General features: G+C 39.4%; 3 protein-coding genes across 3 annotated transcripts; 2 read left to right on the forward strand and 1 right to left on the reverse strand.

Moving 5' to 3' along the window:
- The first annotated feature begins 6,280 nt into the window (after positions 1 to 6,280).
- LOC310931067 (nucleobindin-2-like) lies at positions 6,281 to 12,410 on the forward strand. The gene is made up of 13 exons (XM_083894155.1): positions 6,281 to 6,413; positions 6,879 to 7,007; positions 7,229 to 7,340; positions 7,432 to 7,560; positions 7,874 to 7,977; positions 9,182 to 9,367; positions 9,584 to 9,674; positions 9,850 to 9,908; positions 10,029 to 10,121; positions 10,347 to 10,436; positions 10,566 to 10,736; positions 10,953 to 11,013; positions 11,537 to 12,410. The coding sequence occupies exons 2-13, from the start codon at positions 6,879 to 6,881 to the stop codon at positions 11,629 to 11,631; spliced, it is 1,320 nt and encodes a 439-aa protein (XP_083750281.1). The 5' UTR covers positions 6,281 to 6,413; the 3' UTR covers positions 11,632 to 12,410.
- An 822-nt stretch (positions 12,411 to 13,232) lies between these two features.
- On the reverse strand, positions 13,233 to 16,468 carry LOC310930696 (uncharacterized protein; the record flags this gene model as incomplete). The annotated part of the gene is made up of 7 exons (XM_083893738.1): positions 13,233 to 13,412; positions 14,051 to 14,161; positions 14,253 to 14,395; positions 14,847 to 15,003; positions 15,273 to 15,339; positions 15,693 to 15,817; positions 16,316 to 16,468. 7 exons carry the CDS (start codon positions 16,466 to 16,468, stop codon positions 13,233 to 13,235), a joined length of 936 nt encoding a protein of 311 aa, XP_083749864.1.
- A 368-nt stretch (positions 16,469 to 16,836) lies between these two features.
- On the forward strand, positions 16,837 to 23,473 carry LOC310930697 (patatin-like phospholipase domain-containing protein 2; the record flags this gene model as incomplete). The annotated part of the gene is made up of 9 exons (XM_083893739.1): positions 16,837 to 17,023; positions 17,872 to 18,104; positions 18,290 to 18,355; positions 18,436 to 18,651; positions 19,501 to 19,561; positions 19,662 to 19,838; positions 19,987 to 20,110; positions 22,644 to 22,751; positions 23,140 to 23,473. The coding sequence occupies 9 exons, from the start codon at positions 16,837 to 16,839 to the stop codon at positions 23,471 to 23,473; spliced, it is 1,506 nt and encodes a 501-aa protein (XP_083749865.1).
- Between the last annotated feature and the right edge of the window lie 78 nt (positions 23,474 to 23,551).

Below are 23,551 nucleotides of genomic sequence, written 5' to 3' on the forward strand. Positions count from 1 at the left end.
ATTGTCCAAACACAGCAAATTCTGCATCTTTTGGTGGAAAGTTTGTCCATGTTCAGTATGTTTAATTTCTATTGGCCCTCCACTTCATAAGAAACATTACCCTGAAAAGGCTGGGGGTAGCTTGGTTCTAACACTTGGCTATTGTGTTGTCGGGATAATACGATGTAGAAGAATTGCTAGACACTGTCACAACAAACAAACGGATAAAAAATAATATTTAAAAAAAAAAAAAAAAAAAAAAGAAAAAAACCTCTCCGGCCATGCAAGGATAATGTCTCAGTATGTAACTTGGTTAGGAATTCGAAACTGCAAATGAATGATTTGTCTCCACACGTTAAATTTATCAGACCATTCAACACCTTTGACTCTTGCCATATTCTGGCTGTTTTTGCAGCTCTGCTCCATAAAAGGTCCCCTCTAATATATCTTGTCTATTTTTTACTAAAACCCCCGTTTCTCTTAAAATGCATGCAGCAGCTTTTGTGAAGAGTGTAACCAACTCTGTTTTCAATGCCCATGTGCTAAATCAGAATCTGTGTGACAAAATCCAGGTATTTTCAAACCCCCCTCCTCTTTTAGCTTTTGTATACCCCCATATCCTCCTGCATTTTTCAGGTGATAGTATATGTTTCATTTTCCCCCACCATCGCTTTTGTTATAAGAATGAACGTGTTTAGTGAGTTGTTATATCTGACACATTAAACAGTTTTGTTTGTTTGTTTTTGATTTTGAACTCAAAACAAGAATTAGGATTTTATAAAGTAGTAATGCAGATACTGCATTACATTTTTAACATTTGGTTTTCTGTTTAACATCGAAACACATAAATCTGTACTAAAGGTACAGAAGCATGCTACATGACCCCTGTGAAATTCATCATTGTTTGGAGGAAAACAGTTTAAATCATCAACGAAAATAGATTTTACATCCGCGTTAAGTACCAAACGCCTCATGGTTGTCTAGCCCGGTCTGTTTGTCTTTCTAATTTGAGAAAACATCTTGTAACATCTATGCCATGTACAGCCTAATCAACAGCAACACGCACCAAAAACATCAACTTATACATAGTGTACTTCGTCTATACCTAGATTTATTGTTTAAGGTTGTTTTTCACTCCAAATCTTAGGACATTCTTGAACTCAATGCATGAACGACACTGGTCTTTGTTCAGGTTTTACCACTTTTTCTGGGAATAAGAATGTGCTTAACCGCCACACACACTGCCCTGTTTGGGTAGCAAATCACCATTGACAACTGTGCTAGTATTTGTAACTGTATATCACCAGTGATTTCTCTGCACAGCATTACCCCATCAAATAGTAGGCTATCAGTCAAGTTATTGGGCAGATTATTTTTTTTATTGTCGAGATACACAAAGTCTACCAACATTACCCTATCTTTTTCATGCATAGGCATGCATAGGTATTCGAGTGTCCTGAATTGCTTGAAGTGACGGCTAAGGTAGCGACTTCTTCGATCAGGTCATTGCGATTGATTTTCCCCAGCAGGCCCGTCAAGGCTTCCTTGGCTTCATCTTTGTAGTTTGCTGAGATGGCGTCTGCTAGTTTCAGTCTATCCGTCATATCAATGTCAGCATTAGGAATGGCTCCTTGACCATGCGTAATCTGCATGTACAACTTGAGGAACTCAAGCTCGATGCTGGTGAGACGCTCCAATATCTGAAGTATGTGCTTAGGCTGTAGTCCATTGTCGGTGTAGACTGGGGTGGTTTGTTGTTGTTGTTGTTGTTGTTGTTGTTGTTGTTGTTGTTGTTGTTGTTGTTGTTGTTTAGTTCCTGGGGTCTTGTAATTGTCCCAGGTTTCCATTAACATATTACTGGTAGCGTTTCCTTTCCTCCTAGCCTTGTCAATCAAGAATCGAGCCTTTTCAGCTGTGTGTACTAGACCACATATCGCCTCCATCTCATTATATGTTAGCATGCCATGTTGGAAGAGAACGTCGCTAACATAGTTCAGTTTTGCCGTGGTGTTCAAGTCATTGTATATGTAGTTAAATCTTCTCTGGCGTAGAGTCTCCATGCTAGGGTAGTCAGATCGGTATTGGCAAGACGTGCTCCTGAATGCTAGCCTTTTATTTGTCTCCTCCTCTAAAGGGGGGGTGGTGTCTCTATTGACCCATCTCAATACATCGATTGGTTTATGTTATTTAAAGTCACTTAAGGTTATCTGTGAATAAATGTATTTAGTCTCTACAAACGTTACCAGGAGATACTATACTCCGTAAAAAAATATATTTTTTAAAAACTTTCCAAACATGTACAAATAGTCAAACACCGTTCATCTGAAACACTATTTGAGGGCCACATTAGTCTCTAAAGAGAGATCAGTAGATCAGTAGAGATCAGTAGATACAGAACTTTCCAATCATGTACAAATAGTCAAACACTGTTTATCTGAAACATTTGAATGTGAATTCCCAATGGGCTTGTGTTTTCCTGTTTTAAAACAAATACATTATTCACAAAACCTACATTTCTCTCCATTTAAATAGTTTGAATTGTGTTTCAAAAGGCCTCATCATACTCATGCACACCAATTGGGCGCTCCTCCCTCTCTCACTTAAGTCTTGACTTGTTTAGTGGTTGTAGTAAGAGGGAGGATAGAAAATAGAAAATGGCGGTAAAAGTATAATATACTTGAACGAATAAGATTGAATGCAGTAAAGAATCTCTTATTAAAGTAGGTCTTGCTCTCTCTCTCTCTCTCTCTCTCTCTCTCTAACCCCCCAGCCCCCACCCTCATGCACACACACACACACACACACACACACACTGTCTGATCGTAAACGGGTCATAAATGGGTCCACCATCACTTTCTCTGCCGTCCAGCTTAGAATATCAGTAAAAACAAAATATTTTTAAAGAAACTTCACTTTTATCTTACATTTGTATCCAATATTAGGAATGTGATACCTAGAAGTGGTCTCTACAAGAATTCCCTTAGATAGGAGCAGTGACCTGGGGGGGAGAGTGCCTAGATGATGCCTGTGTAGATTGTTTAGTGGAGTCGGAGTCCCTTCATTTTATTTGTAAATAGATTGTTTAAAACAAAAAATCTCTTCCAAAAATTTACAAATAGTCAAACACCGTTAATCTGAAACACTATTTGAGGGCCACCTTAGTCTCTAAAGAGAATATCAGTAGATACAAAACTCTCCAACCCTGTAAAAGTCAAACACTGTTTATCTGAAACATTTGAATGTGATTTCCCAAGTAGATTGGTGTTTGCCTGTTGAAAAACAAATACTTTATTCACCAAAACCTTCCTTTTTCACCATTTTAAATTGACTTGTGTTTCAAAAGACCTCATCATACTGCACACCACTTGGGCGCTCCTTACTCACTTACTAAAGATTATATGTATGTGTAGAAGGATGTTGCTTTAGCGGCCGCAGTAAGATTGAGGACAGAAAATAGAGATGGTGATAAAAGTATAATATACGTGAATCAATAAGATTTAAAGTATTAAAGCTTATTTTCTTAAATTATCTCTCACATATCCTGTCCTTAAATGTGTCTCATCTCTCTCTCTCACACACACACACACACACACACCCCCCTCCTTACTTCCTTTCTTGCCAGACCAGCAACCTTTGACCTGGCTAGTATGAAAATGTTGCCTCTGTCCTGCCATGCTGGTACACATTTCAGACGGGTGGGGTAATCACACACACACACACACACTCTGACTCGTAAGATCTGGAATAAAATACATTTTAAGCCTTTAAGCTTACATTTGTATCCAAAACTAGGCATAGGGTACATAGTCCGCTCTTTCTAGCCAGTTCAGACATTCCTTATTTTATATATCCTTTACTTTATTTAAACGTAAAGTCCCTTCATTTTATTTGTAAATAGATTGTTTAAAACAAAAAAATCTCTTCCAAAAATTTACAAATAGTCAAACACTGTTAATCTGAAACACTATTTGAGGGCCACCTTAGTCTCTAAAGAGAATATCAGTAGATACAAAACTCTCCAACCCTGTAAAAGTCAAACTCTGTTTATCTGAAACATTTGAATGTGATTTCCCAAGTAGATTGGTGTTTGCCTGTTGAAAAACAAATACTTTATTCACCAAAACCTTCCTTTTTCACCATTTTAAATTGACTTGTGTTTCAAAAGACCTCATCATACTGCACACCACTTGGGTGCTCCTTACTCACTTACTAAAGATTATATGTATGTGTAGAAGGATGTTGCTTTAGCGGCCGCAGTAAGATTGAGGACAGAAAATAGAGATGGTGATAAAAGTATAATATACGTGAATCAATAAGATTTAAAGTATTAAAGCTTATTTTCTTAAATTATCTCTCACATATCCTGTCCTTATATGTGTCTCATCTCTCTCTCTCTCTCTCTCACACACACACACACACACCCCTCCTTACTTCCTTTCTTGCCAGACCAGCAACCTTTGACCTGGCTAGTATGAAAATGTTGCCTCTGTCCTGCCATGCTGGTACACATTTCAGACGGGTGGGGTAATCACACACACACACACACACTCTGACTCGTAAGATCTGGAATAAAATACATTTAAGCCTTTTAGCTTACATTTGTATCCAAAACTAGGAATAGGGTACATAGCTGTAGTCTTGACAAGAACTCTATTAGATAGGAACATTGGAGATAGAAAGGTTGGGGCCTATTGACATAGGAAAGTAAAAACTGGATTTATGTGTTGAAGTAGATTGTTTTAGGGTATGCTGTAGAGTGAGGACAGAAAATAGATATGGTGATAAAGGGGTAATATACATGAATACGATTGAAAGTATTAAAGCTTCTTTTATTAAAATATTTATTTCTCTCTCTCTCTCACACACACACACACACACACACACACACACACACACACACATACATCCTGTCTGTAACGGTTGTGAAAAAGGGACCATTGACCGTTTAAAGCATTAATGTCACTGTTTGATGCATTACACCATAATTAGCCTTGTGCTAATTTACTTCGGCAGTCCACGACGAGAAGCCCCATACATTGCGCATCAGCTTAACACACACACCCACACACACACACACACACACATTTACACCATAATTAGCCTTGTGCTAGTTACTTCGGCAGTCCACGACAGGAAACCCATACATTGTTCACACACACCCACACACACGCACACACACACTCCTCCTGCCTGTAACAGGGGTCATGAACAGTTCCCTGGATAAGCTCCTTATAACCCCTCAAAACATTAATATAAACATTTGATGCATTACAGCCTTAAGGAGGGCATCCTGTCTTACTCCTCCCCTTCGCGCATGCGCATTTTTTCAATTTTTTTTTCAATTTTAATTTATGCATAATTAATTAGTTTTATATTAAATTGATATGTTTGCCCCTAGTGGCAGGTTTGGGAACTAAGACTACCCGTCTATATACTACTACAGTGTCATACAGTTATATATATATATATATATACATATATATATATATATATATATATATATATATATATATATATATATATAAATCAATACATATAAAAGAGATATTCATGCAAACACCCAAGTGGACAATCGGGCGTTCATTAGATTCATTAAAGTTAAATTAATTTTAGGTTTAAATTTAGGTTTATTTGGCAGGGACAGTGTACATTAATAAGCATTCCAGCAAGATAATATATCAGTGAGCAAACACAGAAATAAAGACAACACACAATAAATTACATTTATATTCTTTATGAATGTATAAAAACTTGTTCTAAGTCGTCAGAGGACTCCATGTTAAAATGTGGCTCAATAAAGACTTATGATGCAATCTGATCAATAGCAATGTAAGACAGATGAAAGAGGATGTTGGTCTAAAGTCTTCTTCTTAAGTCTTGTACAAACTGTGAATGGAAAAAAAATATGAACCTTGTGTAAATATGTGTGTTATTCTTTATTCTATTTGTGTTTATAACTTGGTTGATCTGTTCTGTGTGTGTTGACAGCTGCTCTACGTGTCATCAGTTGTCCCCAAGGGATAAACACGTTTTATTTAAACTGAAAATAAACTTGAAATGACTTTGTGTCCAATTAAAACACGAGGTCCGCTCGCGTCTCAGATAAACAGGTTGATTTCACGCCACGTACGGGTTCCCAAACAAAGATGTGGACGAATGGATTACGAGGGGACACCGTTGACTGACAGCGGGAGCGACCAATCAGCGCTCAACGCGACTGTTTTGCAACCAACGTTGCACACGTTCCGGCCAATGGGAGGCAGCGGGGGGCGGGGCGTTGCCATAGTGAGGAGAATTCCTTGTAATTTCACTGGTAGCTTGTGGCCACCATCACATCAGAGAGACTTGCCTCGCACTGACGGTGGATGACGGCTGTAAACAAACTCCATTCAATTTATCTGAAGGAGCTCAACAAGTGAAGAGTCGACGTACAAGTAAGTGTTGTTTTTAAACCAAAATAATGTCATTTTATAAAAATGTAAAGACTTTTCCCTCCCCTCCTCTCTACGAGGACAACCTGTTGTTTATAGTGAAACAACAACTAAAAATGTAATGTACCCAAGAGAGTCTTTTACGGGTTTGAAGTCAGAGGTGGAACTAATGTAAAGTAAACCTGGTGTATTTACATCTGCTAAACATGTGTGTTGCACCATAGAGACCATTAACATTAGCTCCCCCTCACTGCGTCTACAGGTGCAAACATGTATTATAAGCCATTGCACTGCTTGAGAAATTGAGGCTGTTGTCTTTTGCAATGATTTACCACAATACAGTGGGCTAGACTATAGACACAGGCTAATATCACCATATTTGGAAATATCCTTGTGCAAACTTGACACCAAATACATTCTATATTACTATTTCTTTCTTTCTTTCTTTAATTGTATGTGCCTAACCAGATGGTGTGGGGTAAAGCCTTGGCTCAGTGTGGGTTGGTTCTGCTGAGTCTGTGGCTGTGTATCCAGTCAGTGCCAATAACTAACCGGACCAAAGAAGCGCACAATGAGAAAGATTCGTCACAGAATGACGTGAGTCAGCTGGACACTGTCATACACAGGTGTAAAAAATGGGATACAGCATGGATAGATGTTTCACATGGAAAGTACATAAAAGTAATGGGTTTTTTTTGCCGGAAACAAACGGAAGCAATAAAGGTTAATGATGTGGCACAGAAAGCTGAACACAAATTCAAGTGAAATGTCAATTTTACGTGTAGACAACAAACACTGACGTAGAGTTTGTGCTTCAGGATTTGGGGCTTCACTATCAACGCTACCTCCAAGAAGTCATGGACTACCTCGAGAAAGACCCCCACTTCAGAGAAAAGCTCAAATCTACCAGCATGGACGATATGAAGGCACGTCTGCACATCCACGAAACACTGCATCATTTTAAAAAACCCTTTTACTGGCACGAATAACATAGACATCGATCATTTGTGCTTGCAGCAAGGTAAACTTGGTAAAGAGCTGGACTTTGTCCATCACAGTGTGCGCACGAAGCTGGATGAGTTGAAGAGGGAGGAGATGAACAGGCTGCGGATGATCATGAGGGCCAAAATTGACGCTCAAAGGGTCAAAGGTAAATATTTAGCATGCACTGCTAATATATCACTGACAAACGTGTGCACTTTTCAAGTTTTGTAATCAAATAAATCTAGCATGCGTCTCCCTAAGACACGGGAAATTGATGGAATACGTCGTCTGACAGCGAGTTCTACGCATGGTGTTAGATTAATTAATAACAGACATTAAGATCGAGCTTTGAAATACATTTACTCTCACTATGCTCACTCTGAACACTTTGAGGGTAACATTGAGTAAACGGTGCATGCGTAAACATAACTTGTTCTTACCAAGGGATGGGAAATGTTTCATCATTTTCTACCTTGCAGATGGGATAGTGGACCATCGGGCCCTGCTGAAATACTCTGAGTACCTCAACCACATGGATCCAGAGAAGTTTGGGGTGGAGGACCTGGATCGCCTGTTAAAGACGGTACACAATGTGATGTAAAAGTTTACTGTACCCACAGTTAGTGGGTATAGTAGTGCTGTTTATTATGTGTTTATGATACTGTGTCACAGTTCATACATGTAAACACAGTAAAGAGCAGCTTGCGCCCATATTTTCTGCTAAAACTAGCATGGAGGAACCTAAAGAGCGTTATGGGTGTCTAACAGTGAGTCACGTTTCTCTGAATCGCTCGCACGTCAGCTAACAACGGTAGCCCTTTATTAGAAAAAAGTAATGGTTTTGGAATGAAAGTAAAAACCCTGAGGAAACGTCAGCCTGCGGTGGAGTTGTCAATCCAGTTGATCTTGATCCTGACATAGACTTGTGTCGAGTTAGTGTTTGTTTTATGATAATTTCAGGTTTTTTATCTTAGAACAAGGCTTTAGTTTGACTATTTTCCTTCAGGCCTGATCACTTGTGCAGTCGGTGGATCCACTGAGGGCCTTTCCATGTGGAGTAAACATGTTCTCTCTGTGGTTTTGTGTGTGGGAGCTCAGTTTCCCCCCACAGTCCAAAGACACACAGACTGGGGATGAGGTAAATTGGGGACTCTAAATTCTGCGTCTCTATGTTGTCTATGGTGTATCCCACCTTTCCTCCGCATTCTATTGGCTCCAGCTTCCCCCACAAACAAAAACAGAATAAACTGGCAGAAGATGAATGGATGAATGAATTTATTGTCAACGTTCCCATCATTTGCATGTACTTAGAATAAAGAATTATACACACAGGTGTTCTAATTCACAGAGATTCAAAGTTGCATATTTGCATGAGATGTGCTCTATAAAATAGAGGTGTTTTTTTTTTTTAATATTAGTATAACTCAGAATGCATCAGTAATGCAAACTATTTCAGCCCTATAAAAGTAAACAGCTGCACCACTGTGCCAACTAACCACTAAGATCATGCAGTTAAGCATGATATTTCCTGCTGAGAACAATTGAGACAATTGTGTATTAACACCGACTCAGCAGCCGTTTGACTCTTTGTTTGCATATCATTGCTCACAGGGCACGAGCTAAACATATACAGCATGTTTTAGATTGATTCAGCATCCTGCCTGAGCACCTGAATGATCCATGAAACTCAGACAGCCGTGTAGGTTGTCTTACACTCGAAATGTTTTCAAATATGAACTGCACTGCCCATGTATGAATTTCTCCCTGTTGTCGTTTGTTGCTCACAGACATGGGAAAACCTCGAAAACTATGACAAAGAGCACCACGAGGAGTTCAAGAGGTACGAGATGATGAAGGAGCACGAGAGGAGAGAACATCTGAAGAGCATGAGCGAGGAGGACCGCAAGAAGGCCGAGCACGATTACGAGGAGAAGAAGAAGAAACGCGCGCATCATCCCAAAGTGAATCATCCTGTGAGTGTCCTGCTGTGATAATGTTCATGAATTAGACCCTTATGTGTTTTAAGAGTTATTTAGACTTCATGGGACTTCTGTGCGCAAGATATTAAAACATGAGCCTGTTGAGCAGCTTTTATTTAGTCGGCTGAGGAGGATTTTTGAAAAGCAAAGAAAAACAACGCCTGAAGTGTGTGCATATGCGTGTGTGTGCGTGTGCATGTGTGCGTGCAGGGCAGTGAAGACCAGCTGAAGGAGGTGTGGAAAAATGAGGACGGTTTGGACCCAAAAGACTTTAATCCCAAGACTTTCTTCAAATTACACGGTAACTATAGATGGTCGTTGACCATGAATACATACAGTCAGTCTACAGCCGTAGAATTGAAATGAAAGTCATTCCTTGACCATAAGGGATCACTGTGGCTGAATGTGTTGTACATGGAGAAGTGGAATAGGTAAACTGATAAGACGATGATGTTTATGTGATTTTTGTTTGACAGACACTAATGGAGATGGTTTTCTCGACGGATATGAGATTGAAGCCATTTTCACTAAAGAGGTGTTTATGGTGTCCTGATTGTACTTATGCCATTATACGTATATAATGTAATACTGTATGTGTATTACATTATGTATGTAAAATAATCTGTTTAATTAAGTTTGTGTGTTTGCCCTCAAGCTGGAGAAGATATACCCTACTGGAAAAGAAGAAGTTGATCTGGCTGAGATGGAGGAGGAGAGACTTCTAATGAGAGAGCACATCATGAACGAGGTGAGGCACTACAGCACTTAAAGTTTGTGAGTTAACTTAGCAAAGCTTTATTTCTATAACACATAGTGCAGTCATTAGAGGAACAGCGGGTTCAAGTGTTCAAACAACAACAGTGGAGAGCAGTGAGTACTTTAGCAGGGAGTTGAAGAGTCATTGCCGCTTCCTCATGTTGCCTGGGTTCATCTGTTAATATCATGTGTTGTCTCTGATGTTGTTGACATTAAGGTGGACACCAATAAAGACAGACTTCTGTCACTGAGTGAGTTCATGGCGGCCACTAAGAAGGAGGAGTTCGCGAAAAATGATGAGTGGGAGGTAAGAGTTGGCAAAGTTGTTTTACATTATCCTTACTTAACTTTCATCCTATTCATTCATTCATTCATTCATTCATTCATTCATTATGACCATTCTTCCTCTGCCCGTGCACCGTTCATGCGTCCTCAGGTCTTAGAAGGTAAACCTATATACACCGAGGAGGACCTGAGGAATTTTGAACTGAACCTGGCAGCGACGGACAACAGCATTATCCAGCAGTCGGCCGAGCTGCGGAAACAGAGGGAGGAGCTCGAAAAAAAGCAGGAAGAACTCAACGCTCAGCGGAGGACGATACAAAAGGTGAACAAAAAGCCCTAATTATAACATTTTCCACGTGAAATACCATTATTGATCCTGACCCTGACTAGTCACTTCACAGGTATAACAGACAAAGTAATATGATGCATGATTTTGTTTCCGTATAAAACATTTGCTGCGCTACACCTACTCAATATTGAGGTTTCAACTTATTATATCATGCTTTTACATTATTGTCTCTCTCCTTTCTCCACTCAGGCTGTAGAGGGAATTGAAAAGTTGAAAGCCCTAAGCAAAATTGACGAGGTCAAACCAAAAGGTAAGTACCATTTCGCTGTGATTTACAGTCGCCCAACCCATCTGGCATGAGTTGAGCTTCAAAAATGCACACTTTACAGCACAGTATATTTAAAGCTGCAGTCTGTAACCTTTTGTTTTTGTTGTTGTTGATGTTAATCTTTATATCAACATCATTCATCTGAAAACCAATTCTCAATTCTCTCTACAAACTGCTGAAGCTTTGTGTGCACTTCTTTTTTGGTTGTCATACCCCACCCTGTTTTCAGCTGGCTCGCTTTACTTGCACAATGTTACTTCTGCCTCCATCTGTCTTGAAATAAATGAGTTCTGTTTCTGCTTCCTGTTTGTAGTGCGGGAATGTTGTCGACAGCGACATGAGATCTAAACACTACACTTCTATAATGTTGAGAGGATAGGCATAGCCAACACTGCATGAAGTACTTTGAATCTAACAGACTTTTCTTCATATCTAGTCACGCATATGATTCTAAACGATTACATAAATGCATTTAAAATGTGTTAATGCAGCTCCTCTCCTGTAGGTGAAGGTGAGCCAGCACCTGTCGTACCAGGGAACAACCAACCACTTCCCCCCAGTCACCAACAGCAAGACGTGCCAGTGCCAGGACACTCTTAGCAAACCTCACCACTCTGTGTGTTGTATGAATGCCAGTGAGTGTGTGTGCGTTTGCTTCATAATTATACCAATTTTGTGTTATGAAAGAATTCCAGATTTCCACCACATGACAGAATAATGCTTTGATACTGGTTTCTTTCAAATGAATCTGTTAGAATAATAATTCTAATGGTAAAAACACAGCCAAAAACTGAACGTCCTTCATGGCTCTGGAGCTAAATATGGCTTCATTATCTTATTGTGTGTCCCTTTTGCCATTCAGCTGCATGAACCACAATGTCTGCTCAACTGTCTGCACAAATGACTGGTTTTTGTCTTTTTGATAGGCCTCTGTTCTCCATAGGAAGAACTTTGGGGTTAAATAGAAAAAGTTTTGTCAATACTGTCTGACACTGTCTGACACTGTCTCTTTTAAAAAACATTTATTTATTCAGGTGGAGAGAGCCTGTTACTTACTAAAACCTACTTTTAACTGCAAGAGTGACTTTTTTTTCTTTTAATGAGATAAATACTGCCATGCCCATTTTAACAAGTGTTAATACATCAATAGAATAAATCTATTTGTTTATAAAAGTAAATATTTCAAATAATCTTGCTCTCTGTTTCTATAAGTAACTTCTTAAATGGTTGTGTGTTGGCAGTGAAACTCTTCCACACAAGTGAAGCTAAAGAGAAATCTGGCATAAGTTGTTCTTTTGGACCGGATGATTCTTTAAATATTAATATTACATATTTAATTTAATTTTGCTGGCGTGACTGAATGGATACAGAAGTGGCTGTTTACTGTGCGCTTGTGAGCGAGCGAGGTTTTCATAGTTGCATGATTAATGTTTATTCTCTATTGTTGTCAATGAAAGTGAACATGGGAGTTTAACTGAGGGGTCACATGTCTAAAAAAACCCACATATTTTACAGTAAGTAATAACATAAGGACAAGGGGTAATGACTTTGGTACAGGTTTATTTAAAATTTGGTACATGTCGATTTCAATGTCTTGTCTGTGGTTTACCTTTTTGAAGTTTGGTTTTATTTATTTATTTTTATTTATGTCCTTTTTTGTTTTCAAAGTCATTAAATCTGTCCACAAACGACATCATGTGGATTCCTGAAGCTGCTCAACTGTATATGATGCTAATGTGGACAATAAAGTGAATAAGCTTGCAGTTATGGGATATCTTTTGTTACAAATATTGACACACAAATGTAGTGTCAGACCACCACCCAAAACCACAGCTGCTCTAAATTAACATCATTGTTTCTGCAATGGTTAATATACCAGTATGTATAAGCTCTTTAACCAAAATAATATGTTTATAGCTTGAATCAAATTATTATCATTATCCATGATTTTGCAAATGTACTGTTTTACAAAAAAACTGAAAAAAATAGTAAAACACATTATTATTTCTTGATTAAGATGTCAATTTATAGTTATTTACTTGCATTTCGGAATATAGATTGATAAAGTTGTTTTAGTGGTTGAATGTTGTGCTTGGCTGATTCATTTCTGACTTCTCAGAGAAGCCCAGTGAGCCGGCTCAAATTCATCAAGGTTGAATCAATCAAAGGTGAATTGAGTTTAATTTTATATTTCTAAAACATCAGGGTCGTCCATATGAGTCACTAAAGCGCTCAATTAGGTATTCACCTGACACGACTGCAGGGTATTTGTCAGAGCCGTCGCAGCACGTGATCACTGCCTCGTTATCGGGCATGCCGAAGAAAGCCAGGGACTGACGAGTGCTGGAGTCTCCAGCAGGGGGCAGCAATACCCTGTGCAGCTGCGCAAGAAAAATTAAATTATACTTATGCAGAAATGGAACTCATTACGTGCTTCACAAAAATACACCTTAAATAGAGAAGTTGATTTTAAAAAATGTGAAAACAGTTAAGTCATTAAAATAAATTAAAACATAATTTTTGTGCGTAGGTGTGTTAGTGAGAGTATTTTAGTTAACACTGTTTATAATACACATAATTTTAAAACAATGACAACACTCAAAAATGCACAACCTGGCATAATTTTTAAACAATATGCATGAAAAAAATATTTTTTTTTAGAAATTAAAAGCCAAAAACACAAAAATGTGTGTATTTAAGGGTTAACCAGGTGAGTCTCTTACTTGCAGTAAAAAAAACATATTTACTAATGAAAACATCACATACACATTATGACGCTGACATCACATATTGTATTACAGTAAGTTGACTGTATTTCAACTTTATTCCATTACACTAATTTCACTATTCCATTTTCTGTAAAATTATTGTTTGTGTAACGTGTCCTCAAGTGTTTGAAAGGCACTTATAAATAGAATGCAAGTTAATGTGTTAAAATAAGACTTAAGGAGAATTCCATCCTTGTGAAGAAATTAAGCAGGATTACAGAAAAGAAAGAAAACTCGCTCTCTGTACTCACCACAGAGACAAACTGATCACTGGTCCAGCGCTGCATCATGTCAGCGATGTTGACCAGGACAGTTCCAGGAATTACGGGAGCACAGATGAATTCGCCTGAACGTGAACGGACCTGAGGAGTGAGGCGGGATTACACTGCAGACTGATTCCGCCGATACACTTGAGGTAGACGTTTGGTCAGGTATAAAAGTTGTGATGTTTACCTGCAGACCTTCAGAGCTTTGGAACAACAGCGTGATGCTGCCGTAGTCTGAGTGCTCTCCACAGCGAACCTGACCTTCCTTCACTGTCTCACTGTTCACCGGTGGGTAGTACAGACACCGCAGTGTTGTGACATTCTTATTAGCTACAAGAGACATAACACAAGTACAGCTCAATTGACTCTCGCTGGTGCAATAATTACACAATATGCTATACTGTTATATATCAATCTACTTTTCATTATTTCCTTCACCAATCTTTTTTTTCCACATCTGTCTGTGGCTTTTTTATTTTAAGTTTGTAAAAATGCACTTCTTATCACATATTTTACCATAAAGTTTTCAATTCTATTCTTCTTTTTTAAGTACGTTTGTTGGAGCATTTTGCCTTTATTTGGACAGAGACAGAGAAGATGAGACTGGACACAGGGTGAAGTAGTAAGGGATAAACTTGCAGTCTAGTCTAATTTATATATAAACATACTAGTAAAGCTCTGTCCAACCCCAAACTTTTGAACAGTAGTCTATATATACTCCCTAACTACTCAGAGCTGTACAGTTAAACAAGTGTTAGACAAGTGGTTGAACTGTACATACTTCCTATGAACTGGTGTGCACTCACGAAAACCTCTGGGTCCAGACCCAGACTGTAGGCCATCACCCTCATCACCCGCAGACTCAGCTCTTTACAGCGTTGAAAGAAAGACGTGTGGATCTCCCTGAACCCAGACACTGTGTCTGATGACGGCCATTTCTAAAAACAGAAGGAAAAGGCATTGGGTCTTTAAGAAACTTTCGATATCTGAGGAAGAAACTATCTCTGTCTCTCTCTTATTAAAAAAAAGGTCATTTTTATTGGCCTTATTACTATTGTTGATGAAAATAATACTGGCCACCCTTAACCCAAATATGTAAATTGTGCTCAAAATACAAAAATTTGCCCAGTCAGACTTTGACCTCAGCACTGATTTAAAGTGTCACTTGCAAATTATGGACAAAGTCAACATTAAAAAGACACATTACTATGTCTGGGTCAAGTGATGAAGTGTTGAATGATTCCTTTAGGTCTCCTGGTCGACGTGGATTCAACCTGAAAAAGAATAATAATAATAATTTTTAAAAATGTTACCAGATAATTTAATACTGCATGTGTGTTTTACAGATTAGCTCAAAACCATTCCCCCTGTTCTCTCAAACATAATATAAGCTGTGCTTGATTTGTGAGTGTGTGATTCTACGATTCTATGTCATTAATTGACCGTAAGTGTGAGAGTGTGAGAGTGTGAGTGAATGGTTGTTTGGCGAACTGTCCAGGGTGTACCCCGCCTATCACCCAATGTCAGCTGAGATAGGCACAGCACCCCCTCGCAACCCTCTGGTGGAGGATAAAGCGGTAGATAATGGATGGATGGATGGACTTGATAAGTGAATTCTACTATATACCTCTCAGTCTCCATCGACACCCAGCCGTGGTTAGGAGAGCAGGAGAATGTGTTCCTGCTAAATTCCTGTTTCACTTCATCTGGCTGCAGGAAGAATTTCTTGGACACATCCATAACACGGTCCACCTTTACACACAGGTAATACATTAGAATACTTTGTTACTGTACTTAAGTACAACACTCACATATCTTTACTTTACTTTGTGATTTATATTAAAGGCAACTTGTCATTTTACTCCACTACATTTCCTCTAACTATCTTTGTCACCACCAAATGAAAGCATTAGAAGAAAAAGAGTTGGGTTGCAATGCTGTATTTAGCATATAGCTGCTTTACATTAGTTTTGCCATTCACACACTTCAACATGGGGTTAGTGTTTTGCTAGCAGATAGTTGATAGACTAGCTTTAGCTTTTATATAGTTTAATACTTTTACTTAAGCAATATTATTTTTAAAAAGTGACTTCAACTTCTATCAAAGTCATTTTCTGATAATATACGTATACTTGTACTCAAGTAAACCTTTATCTAAACTTTTATTGTACTCTAATGTATGTAAGTGTTACTTTAGCATCAGAAGAGTTGTGCGACATGTTGTGTTACATCATATTGTGTCCTCCTCACCTCCTCCTCACTGATCCCTGTGTTCTTCAAGAAAACAAACCCCACTTCTGTAAACGCTGCCTTCAGCTCTTGGCTCAGGTTGCGCAGCTGTTCGTCAGAAACATGTCTTTCTCTCAGGCTGTAAGCACCAAAGTCCACCACAGGAATACTCATTTTATACTAAATTACACAGGCTAAGGTGTGTCTGAGAGTCTCAGCAGCTACAGCAGCAGGGTCACGTCATTAACACGAAGTTAGCAAGAATCTGACAACATTCCTCCAATGTGACTTTTAACATCCAATAGGAGAGAAGCTCCCCGTGAAGCAAACAAGTAAGGAGTAACAAGTCTTGTTTGTTGTTGTGTGGCAGCAGGTAGGGGGCGCCACACTTTGAATTATTTTACATGTGAACAGGTTGATCTTTGGAGAGAGAGAGAAAGATAATCAGTCTGGACTCTACAGGCCGAAGCGCACACACACACACACACACACACACACACACACACACACACACACACACACGTACACACACACCTGAGAAGATGTTTGACGTGAACAAAGAGTGGAGCATCTCCTTCGCAGGATGTGGCTTCATGGGGATTTACTATGTCGGTGTCTCCAGTTGTATCCTCGAAAGGTTTCCTCACTTCATCCAGGGCGCCTCTAAAATCTACGGATCCTCTGCAGGTTCTCTGATGGCTGCTGTTCTCACCACTGGAACTCCTCTCGGTAAGAGTGCACGACAAAGACCTAACCTAAACACCATACTAGTTCATGTGTCTTTTACTTTTGCCATAGGGAGTTAGTGAAGTTTATTTATAAAGCACTTTTCATAGATTAAAATAAGAAATAACAAAGTGCTGTACAATCATAAATAAAATACTCCAACGTTATTTAAGTAAGTAAGAGAGAAAATGAAAATTGGAATAAAATGCATCAAATGTCACTGCATTTTATTCTATACGGTTGTTTAAGGATTTTTCCACTCACCGACAACAACAAAGTTGACTGCACCTTGGTCCAGGCCACCTGAACATCCTTTACTGTATTTTATATATATATTTACTAATAAAAATAAATGAAATGTTTTTTTAATTGATAAAAGCAGGAAATAAAGTCTTTATACTTGTATTTACTAAGTATACTTCTATCCAACAGTTAAAGGACCAGTGTGTAAGAATTACTGGAATCCAGGAGTGAGATTATATACTGTACTGCAATGATTTGTCCATTCTGGGCTCCTGTAAGAACATCTGTGTAATGTAAAGTAAACAGCTTACTCTGAAGTAACAAAAACACAAGTGCTCTTCATTTGCAGGTGATAATAAAAAAGGTAAAACATACGTAAATAAAACTATTCTTTTGAACATCTGTTATTATAACCACTTAAGTCCCCATATACAATGGGTCATTTGATATAGGTCACAAAGTGTCAACAAAAATATTGATTTTAAGTCAAAGAAAAGTTCTGATTTCAAGAGCTAGTGTATACATTCATGGCTCGTCTAAACAACTGTGTTTTTTTTTAAATTGTGTATTTGACTCTGACATCTTACCATCGCTGTGTTCCTCTGCAGAACAATGCTGCGCTGATTTAATCTACATGGCCAAAGAGGCCAGGAGGCACAAACTGGGGCCCCTGCATCCAACCTTCAACCTGCTGCAGATGGTGCGAGAGTCTCTGCTGAGAAGTCTTCCAGAGGACGCTCACGTCCGTGCCTCGGGGAAACTGTGCGTGTCTCTGACCAGAGTGTCTGACGGGAAAAATGTACTGGTGTCAGAGTTTGAGACAAGAGAGGAGCTTATTCAGGTACTTATTCTCATTGTACATCGTTGTGTCATGTATAGGAAATTCACCCTTCACCCTGAAATCAATTTTCTACAGCTTTTTCAAATAAGAAAAAATGGCCGGTCTGTTTTTATTTGTATACACAGAAAGGTCATCTCCAACTTGCAAGTATACTGAATTATATAATATAATTCTTCTTTCACCAGGTGCTGTTGTGCAGCTGCTTCGTGCCGTTCTACTGTGGCGTTGTTCCTCCGGTCTACAGAGGAGTGGTGAGTAATAAACTTGTCTATTCAGCTGGGATGTTTGTTTACCTAGATGTTGACCGTGTTGGTCAATTTCCCAATTCCAGCACTACGTGGACGGCGCCGTCAGTGACAACCTGCCTCGCTGTCACCAGAAGAACACGGTGACCGTTTCTGCATATGCCGGTGAGAGCGACATCTCCCCTCCGGCTGCGGCAGGGAGCATGAACTTGCACGAGGTGCGCTTCAACAACGTCAGCATTCAGGTCAACGCAGAGAACATGTACAGAGTGACCAGCACCTTCTTCCCCCCTGAGCCTGAGGTGAGACACCTGCACAAGCTCCATGGACTCACAGCAGTTTAAGTGTCTATCTCTATGGACTTTGTTTAGAAAAAAAAACAGAACTATCTTTCCCTTTAAGAATCTATGGTACTATTACATTATTGTTTTACAGCTGTATATGTAAGGTTAACTGATATGTGAGGTCACCAGTATTTAGGATTAGTATTCCATTTTTTTGGGCCTGAGCCCTGGCAGAATTGGAATGCATTGTACTTCTGAAAGGAGGTAAACGTTGGTGAAAACAGATGACAATTGGCACTTAAAAAATAACTTTTATATAAAATAAGGTTAATACGATAAAGTTGTGTAAAATGGCTCACTAGCACCCCCAAAAAGTGAAACCCGGGAGGACAAAGTGGAAACTAAGTTGCACCAAATTTCACAAAACTTGGTGGGAATGTTATAGCCCTAGACGAACAAAAAGTCTATCAGGACCATGGCCTCAGCTCAACAGGAAGTCAGCCATTTTGAATTTGATGGCGATTTAAAGTAAGTTTCATTAATGAAAGAATTCGTCTGAGCACATAAAACAAACATATGAAAAACTAAAAAGTGCATCAGTTTGTACTGGACACATCAAAGATGAAAAGGGTGTCGCCGATTCCAAAGGGGCATGGCCACGGCAAGAGTTCAAAAGTCTTGCTTCAAACTTTGCCGATACTTTTCTTGGCTATGAAATAATTCAAAAATATATGTATTGTATGATTATGATTATCATATTATGATTATAGTGTAATCTTTATGCCGGTTCACAGTCCACCGCTGTAATCTTCTGTAGATTAAGCGACCCTGTTTTGCTTTCTCATCAAGAACTCTTGTGTTTCACAGGTCATGTCTAAAATCTGCCAGAGTGGTTATGTTGATGCTCTCCGCTTCCTGCAAGAGAACAGTAAGGACATTTTTTGTCAGTGAGGAAAGAAAAAAGAGAAAAACATTGCAAGATTCTGCAAGTGAAAAGTACTTTGTGTTTTATTTAATAAATGTCACAGATCTGATCAGCAGCGATTGTGCACTAAAGAGTTTGGAGGTGGACTCACCCAGATGTGCTTGCTGTGAGGTGATGAAGGAGCAGGAGGAGAACACGCAGCAGGACCGACTGAAACACGACGAGCACTTTTGGCTGAATCCACAGCTCACAGAGAAACTCCCAGTTCACATCAGAAGGGGTAAGTGAAGTAAGTGTGAACTCCGTATTTGGGGGGGGGGGGGAGGGGGGGGGGGAGGGGGGGGGGAGGGGGGGGGGAGGGGGGGGGGGGGCATTTCATGCAGTTAGTATCAATATCTAACTTTTATGTCTCACTGTGTTTGTGTCAGCGTTGTGTGAGGCCTGTAGAGAATCACATGCTGCTGATGGTCTGTTCTCTCACGTGGCCGAGTACCTGCCAAAGAAGGTGACTTCGTACCTGCAGATACCGTCGGCCTACTCTCTAGCCCACAGGTAAGATACTAATAGCTGCTGTAATAACACAAATGAACAGCTTTTCCAACAGCTTTCACTCAATGTGGACAACTGTTGTTGTCTTAAAGGTCACATAGAGTGGTCCTGTTACACATATTGGAGGTCTACTTATATACATTAAGTTGTTTTTATGGTCAAAAACCTCCTAGTTGCTGTAAACGAGCCGATATAAATCCTCTTTTCTGACGGTGTTTCCCAGCCGCGAGACTTGAGACTCAAATCTCTCAACCCGGAAGTGACATATCAGCACACCCGCACTCAGAAGCGCAGCTCCCCCCTCTGGAACGGTGGATGCACTGCTACTCATTATCAAAACATTGTTTTAACAGTGTTTAAAAATAGCTTATTCACGACTCCCCGTCGCAGTCCCTTTTATGACTTTGACCCGGAGTCAGACCCAGAGTCAGAAGACACTGTCGCTCGTGAAACACCTCCACAACGGACGTTATTCTTCTTCTGCTGTACAATGTACGCAACTGGATGTGCCCGGACTAGTGCCCGGAGCAGGACGATCAGCTGTTCCGGAGAACCGCTGTTTACGTAACTATAACGGGATTTTCAGAGATCTCGCTGATCCCGAGATTACAATAAAACACAGTGTTCTCAGCAGTGGCTGAACTGTTTGTTTCGAAACTTCAGGGCTTCATAAACGAGGTAATGACGCAGATACACACTAAAAAACAGCATTAATTGGAACTTCCGGTCTAGTTCCGCTTTAATGACAAAAAACATCAAGATATTATACGGTTGAATATAACCAATAAGCAAATACATAAATATTTTTAACGAAAAACTCCATGGCAAAATTATTAACCTTAAAATGTCTCTTACTCTTAGATGTCTTCACTTCATTCTCAGCCTCTAAACCAAATATTGAAGAGTCAAATATTAAGCTTTCATTGCAGACTGTGAGCTCTACAATTTAATCTGGAACTCGAATGGTATGAGACGCCAAAAACAAATCTGTAAACTTTATATCGTGACCACTCAAGTCATGGCTGTCGTGGCTGATTCTGCCCTGCAGTCATGGCAGGAAAAGCACAGGTGTTACTGATTACACCAACAAGGTCTCTGTCTCATGCATGACAGGGGACCAGCATGCACTCTGATTAGATAATTGGAACTCAGCCATGATTAGCTTGATTATTTACACCTGTGATTTTTTCGACTGTGACCTGTCAAAAACGACTGTTATGCAAATGGGACATTCTTTCTTGAGTCATTTTGTAAAAAATAACTCTATTTAAATACAGTGTCTGTTTATACTGCTGGATTTATGTGATAAAGGGGGAGAAAGTGTCGCTTTAATTGCGTCACAAGATTTTCTTTTAAGGAAAAACTCCATGGCAAACAGTGGAGTAACAGTGAAAGCAAGGCTTATAGGCAGAGGCGCAGTTTGTGAACAGGCAGGGCAGGCAACTGCTTGGGGCCCCGAGCTGATAGGGGGCCCCCAACACTCGGAGCCTGAGGGCTGTTTTTCTGAAATGTGCAGTGACCAGCCGCCTCCCCGTCCCCCTTAAACAACAATGGGCGATTTGCAATGACATCTCAGTAGGAAACCTCCCTAAAGGGGCCCCACCTCACGTTAACCTGTGTGAAGTTATTGTTCTGCAGGTTGGAAAATGAAGAGGATTATTTACAGTGTAATGAATATATATTTTACTCAGTTTATATATGTTTTTTTTCAGTTATTTACAGTATTTTATTGTTCTATATATTTATATTGTTTCATAATCTGGGTTTTTTACAGTGTAATGTATTTTTTTTATTAAGCTTATATAGTTTTTTAAAAAGCTATTTACAGTATTTTATTGTTCTTTACATTTATAGTTTCACATACTTTTTAATTACAAGGTTTTTCTGTGTTTTTTCATTCATTTCGAAACATACATTTTTTGTTGGTGTCAGGTTATTTATAACATCATGGTGATGAACACTGGTTGGAAGGGCTCCCCTGGGAATATTTGCTTAGGGCCCCTACAGACTCTAGAATCACCTCTGCTTGTAGGTGATGAATGTAATGTGGGTGCTGTTTTTATTTCTTCAGTTTGACAGACATAGATAACTATTTCAGTTTTAACATTTTTTCCCTGTTCAAATGTAATCATGTATTATGTAAAATATAAACGCAATGGTGAACAGAAATAGAATGTCGTGACATTTGCTCAGATTCTTGATGCATTTGTTTATGGAATGATTTGTTTTGCTCGAACACAGTAGTCCAGTGTCACTTGGCCACTCCTATTGACTAGAGTATTTCAAATCACAAGAGTCATGGAGCATGGCAGAGTGGTGGTCAATATGCGTGACCAGTACACAGACACTACTTATGGTCTGGTCAATAAAAGGGCACACCAAAATGTGGACTTTTGTCATTATTACTTCTATTATTTGTATCTATTATTTGGCACTTTCTTTCTTGTAACCGTATATCTCTTAATCTGGCATGTGACCACACAATTTCCTCCAGGGGATTAATAAAATATTCCGACTGTGAATTAAATCCTTCCAGACTGGTGGACTGGATCCCGGGTGTGACCAAAGACATGAACTGGCTCTGCGACATGGCTGGAGATGTTTACAAGCAAGCGCCGAAGAAAGGGGTGAAAGACAACGACAGGTATATACTATCATGTGAAGGTCATGTGTCTTATCTCACTCGCGGTGCCTTTTACTGGTTCAGATATGATATGGTACTTTGTACATGTATGGGGTCCAGTGTGTAACATTTATTTACGCATAATTTTGTTTGTGTCAGTGTATAATCACTTTGACCTGAATGGAGGCGTCCTCTGTCTGTTGCACTGTGCAGTCTCACCATTAGATGTCGCTAACTCTTTACTAATACTTACACACTGAACCTGTATTCTTTCTACGCTTAATTGCACATCACTCTGTCCAAGTTGTGAGAAGTTTTCTTATAGCTTTTTTAATTGCAGAATTCGACCCACACAAAAATATTGCCATTGTTAAGTTAAACTTCTGTCTTTCTGCGATGCTTTCTGTAGAGAATCAGCTCTGCACAGATGTACAAGTCTGCCATTAGGCCTGAACATGTGGACTAAAGAAGAAGATGACCTACTTACTCCTCCACTGACGCCAGAGGGCAGTGGCACACCCAGCTCACCCAGCACACTCGTGTTCACCTGGGATGAAAACAGAGAGGTGGACAACATGTCTCTTCCTCTGACTCCTCCCCCCACGCCCACCATCAACAACACCTCAGAGTTTGGGGAAGCCACAGCTACAGAATCACCTCATAACGCAGGAGGAGGCTGGGGTTTGGGCAGAGCGGTGGGGTGGTTGCAGAACATTGCCTCAAAAAGACAAGAAAATAAATGATTCATTGTCATATTTTTTCTTTTTGCATTTAAGTAAATATTTTTAAATATTGTTTAATATTGTAGCCAAGGAAAAGAA

Source organism: Microchirus variegatus (assembly GCF_963457635.1).
Source record: "Microchirus variegatus genome assembly, chromosome: 8".
NCBI classification, from domain to species: domain Eukaryota; kingdom Metazoa; phylum Chordata; class Actinopteri; order Pleuronectiformes; family Soleidae; genus Microchirus; species Microchirus variegatus.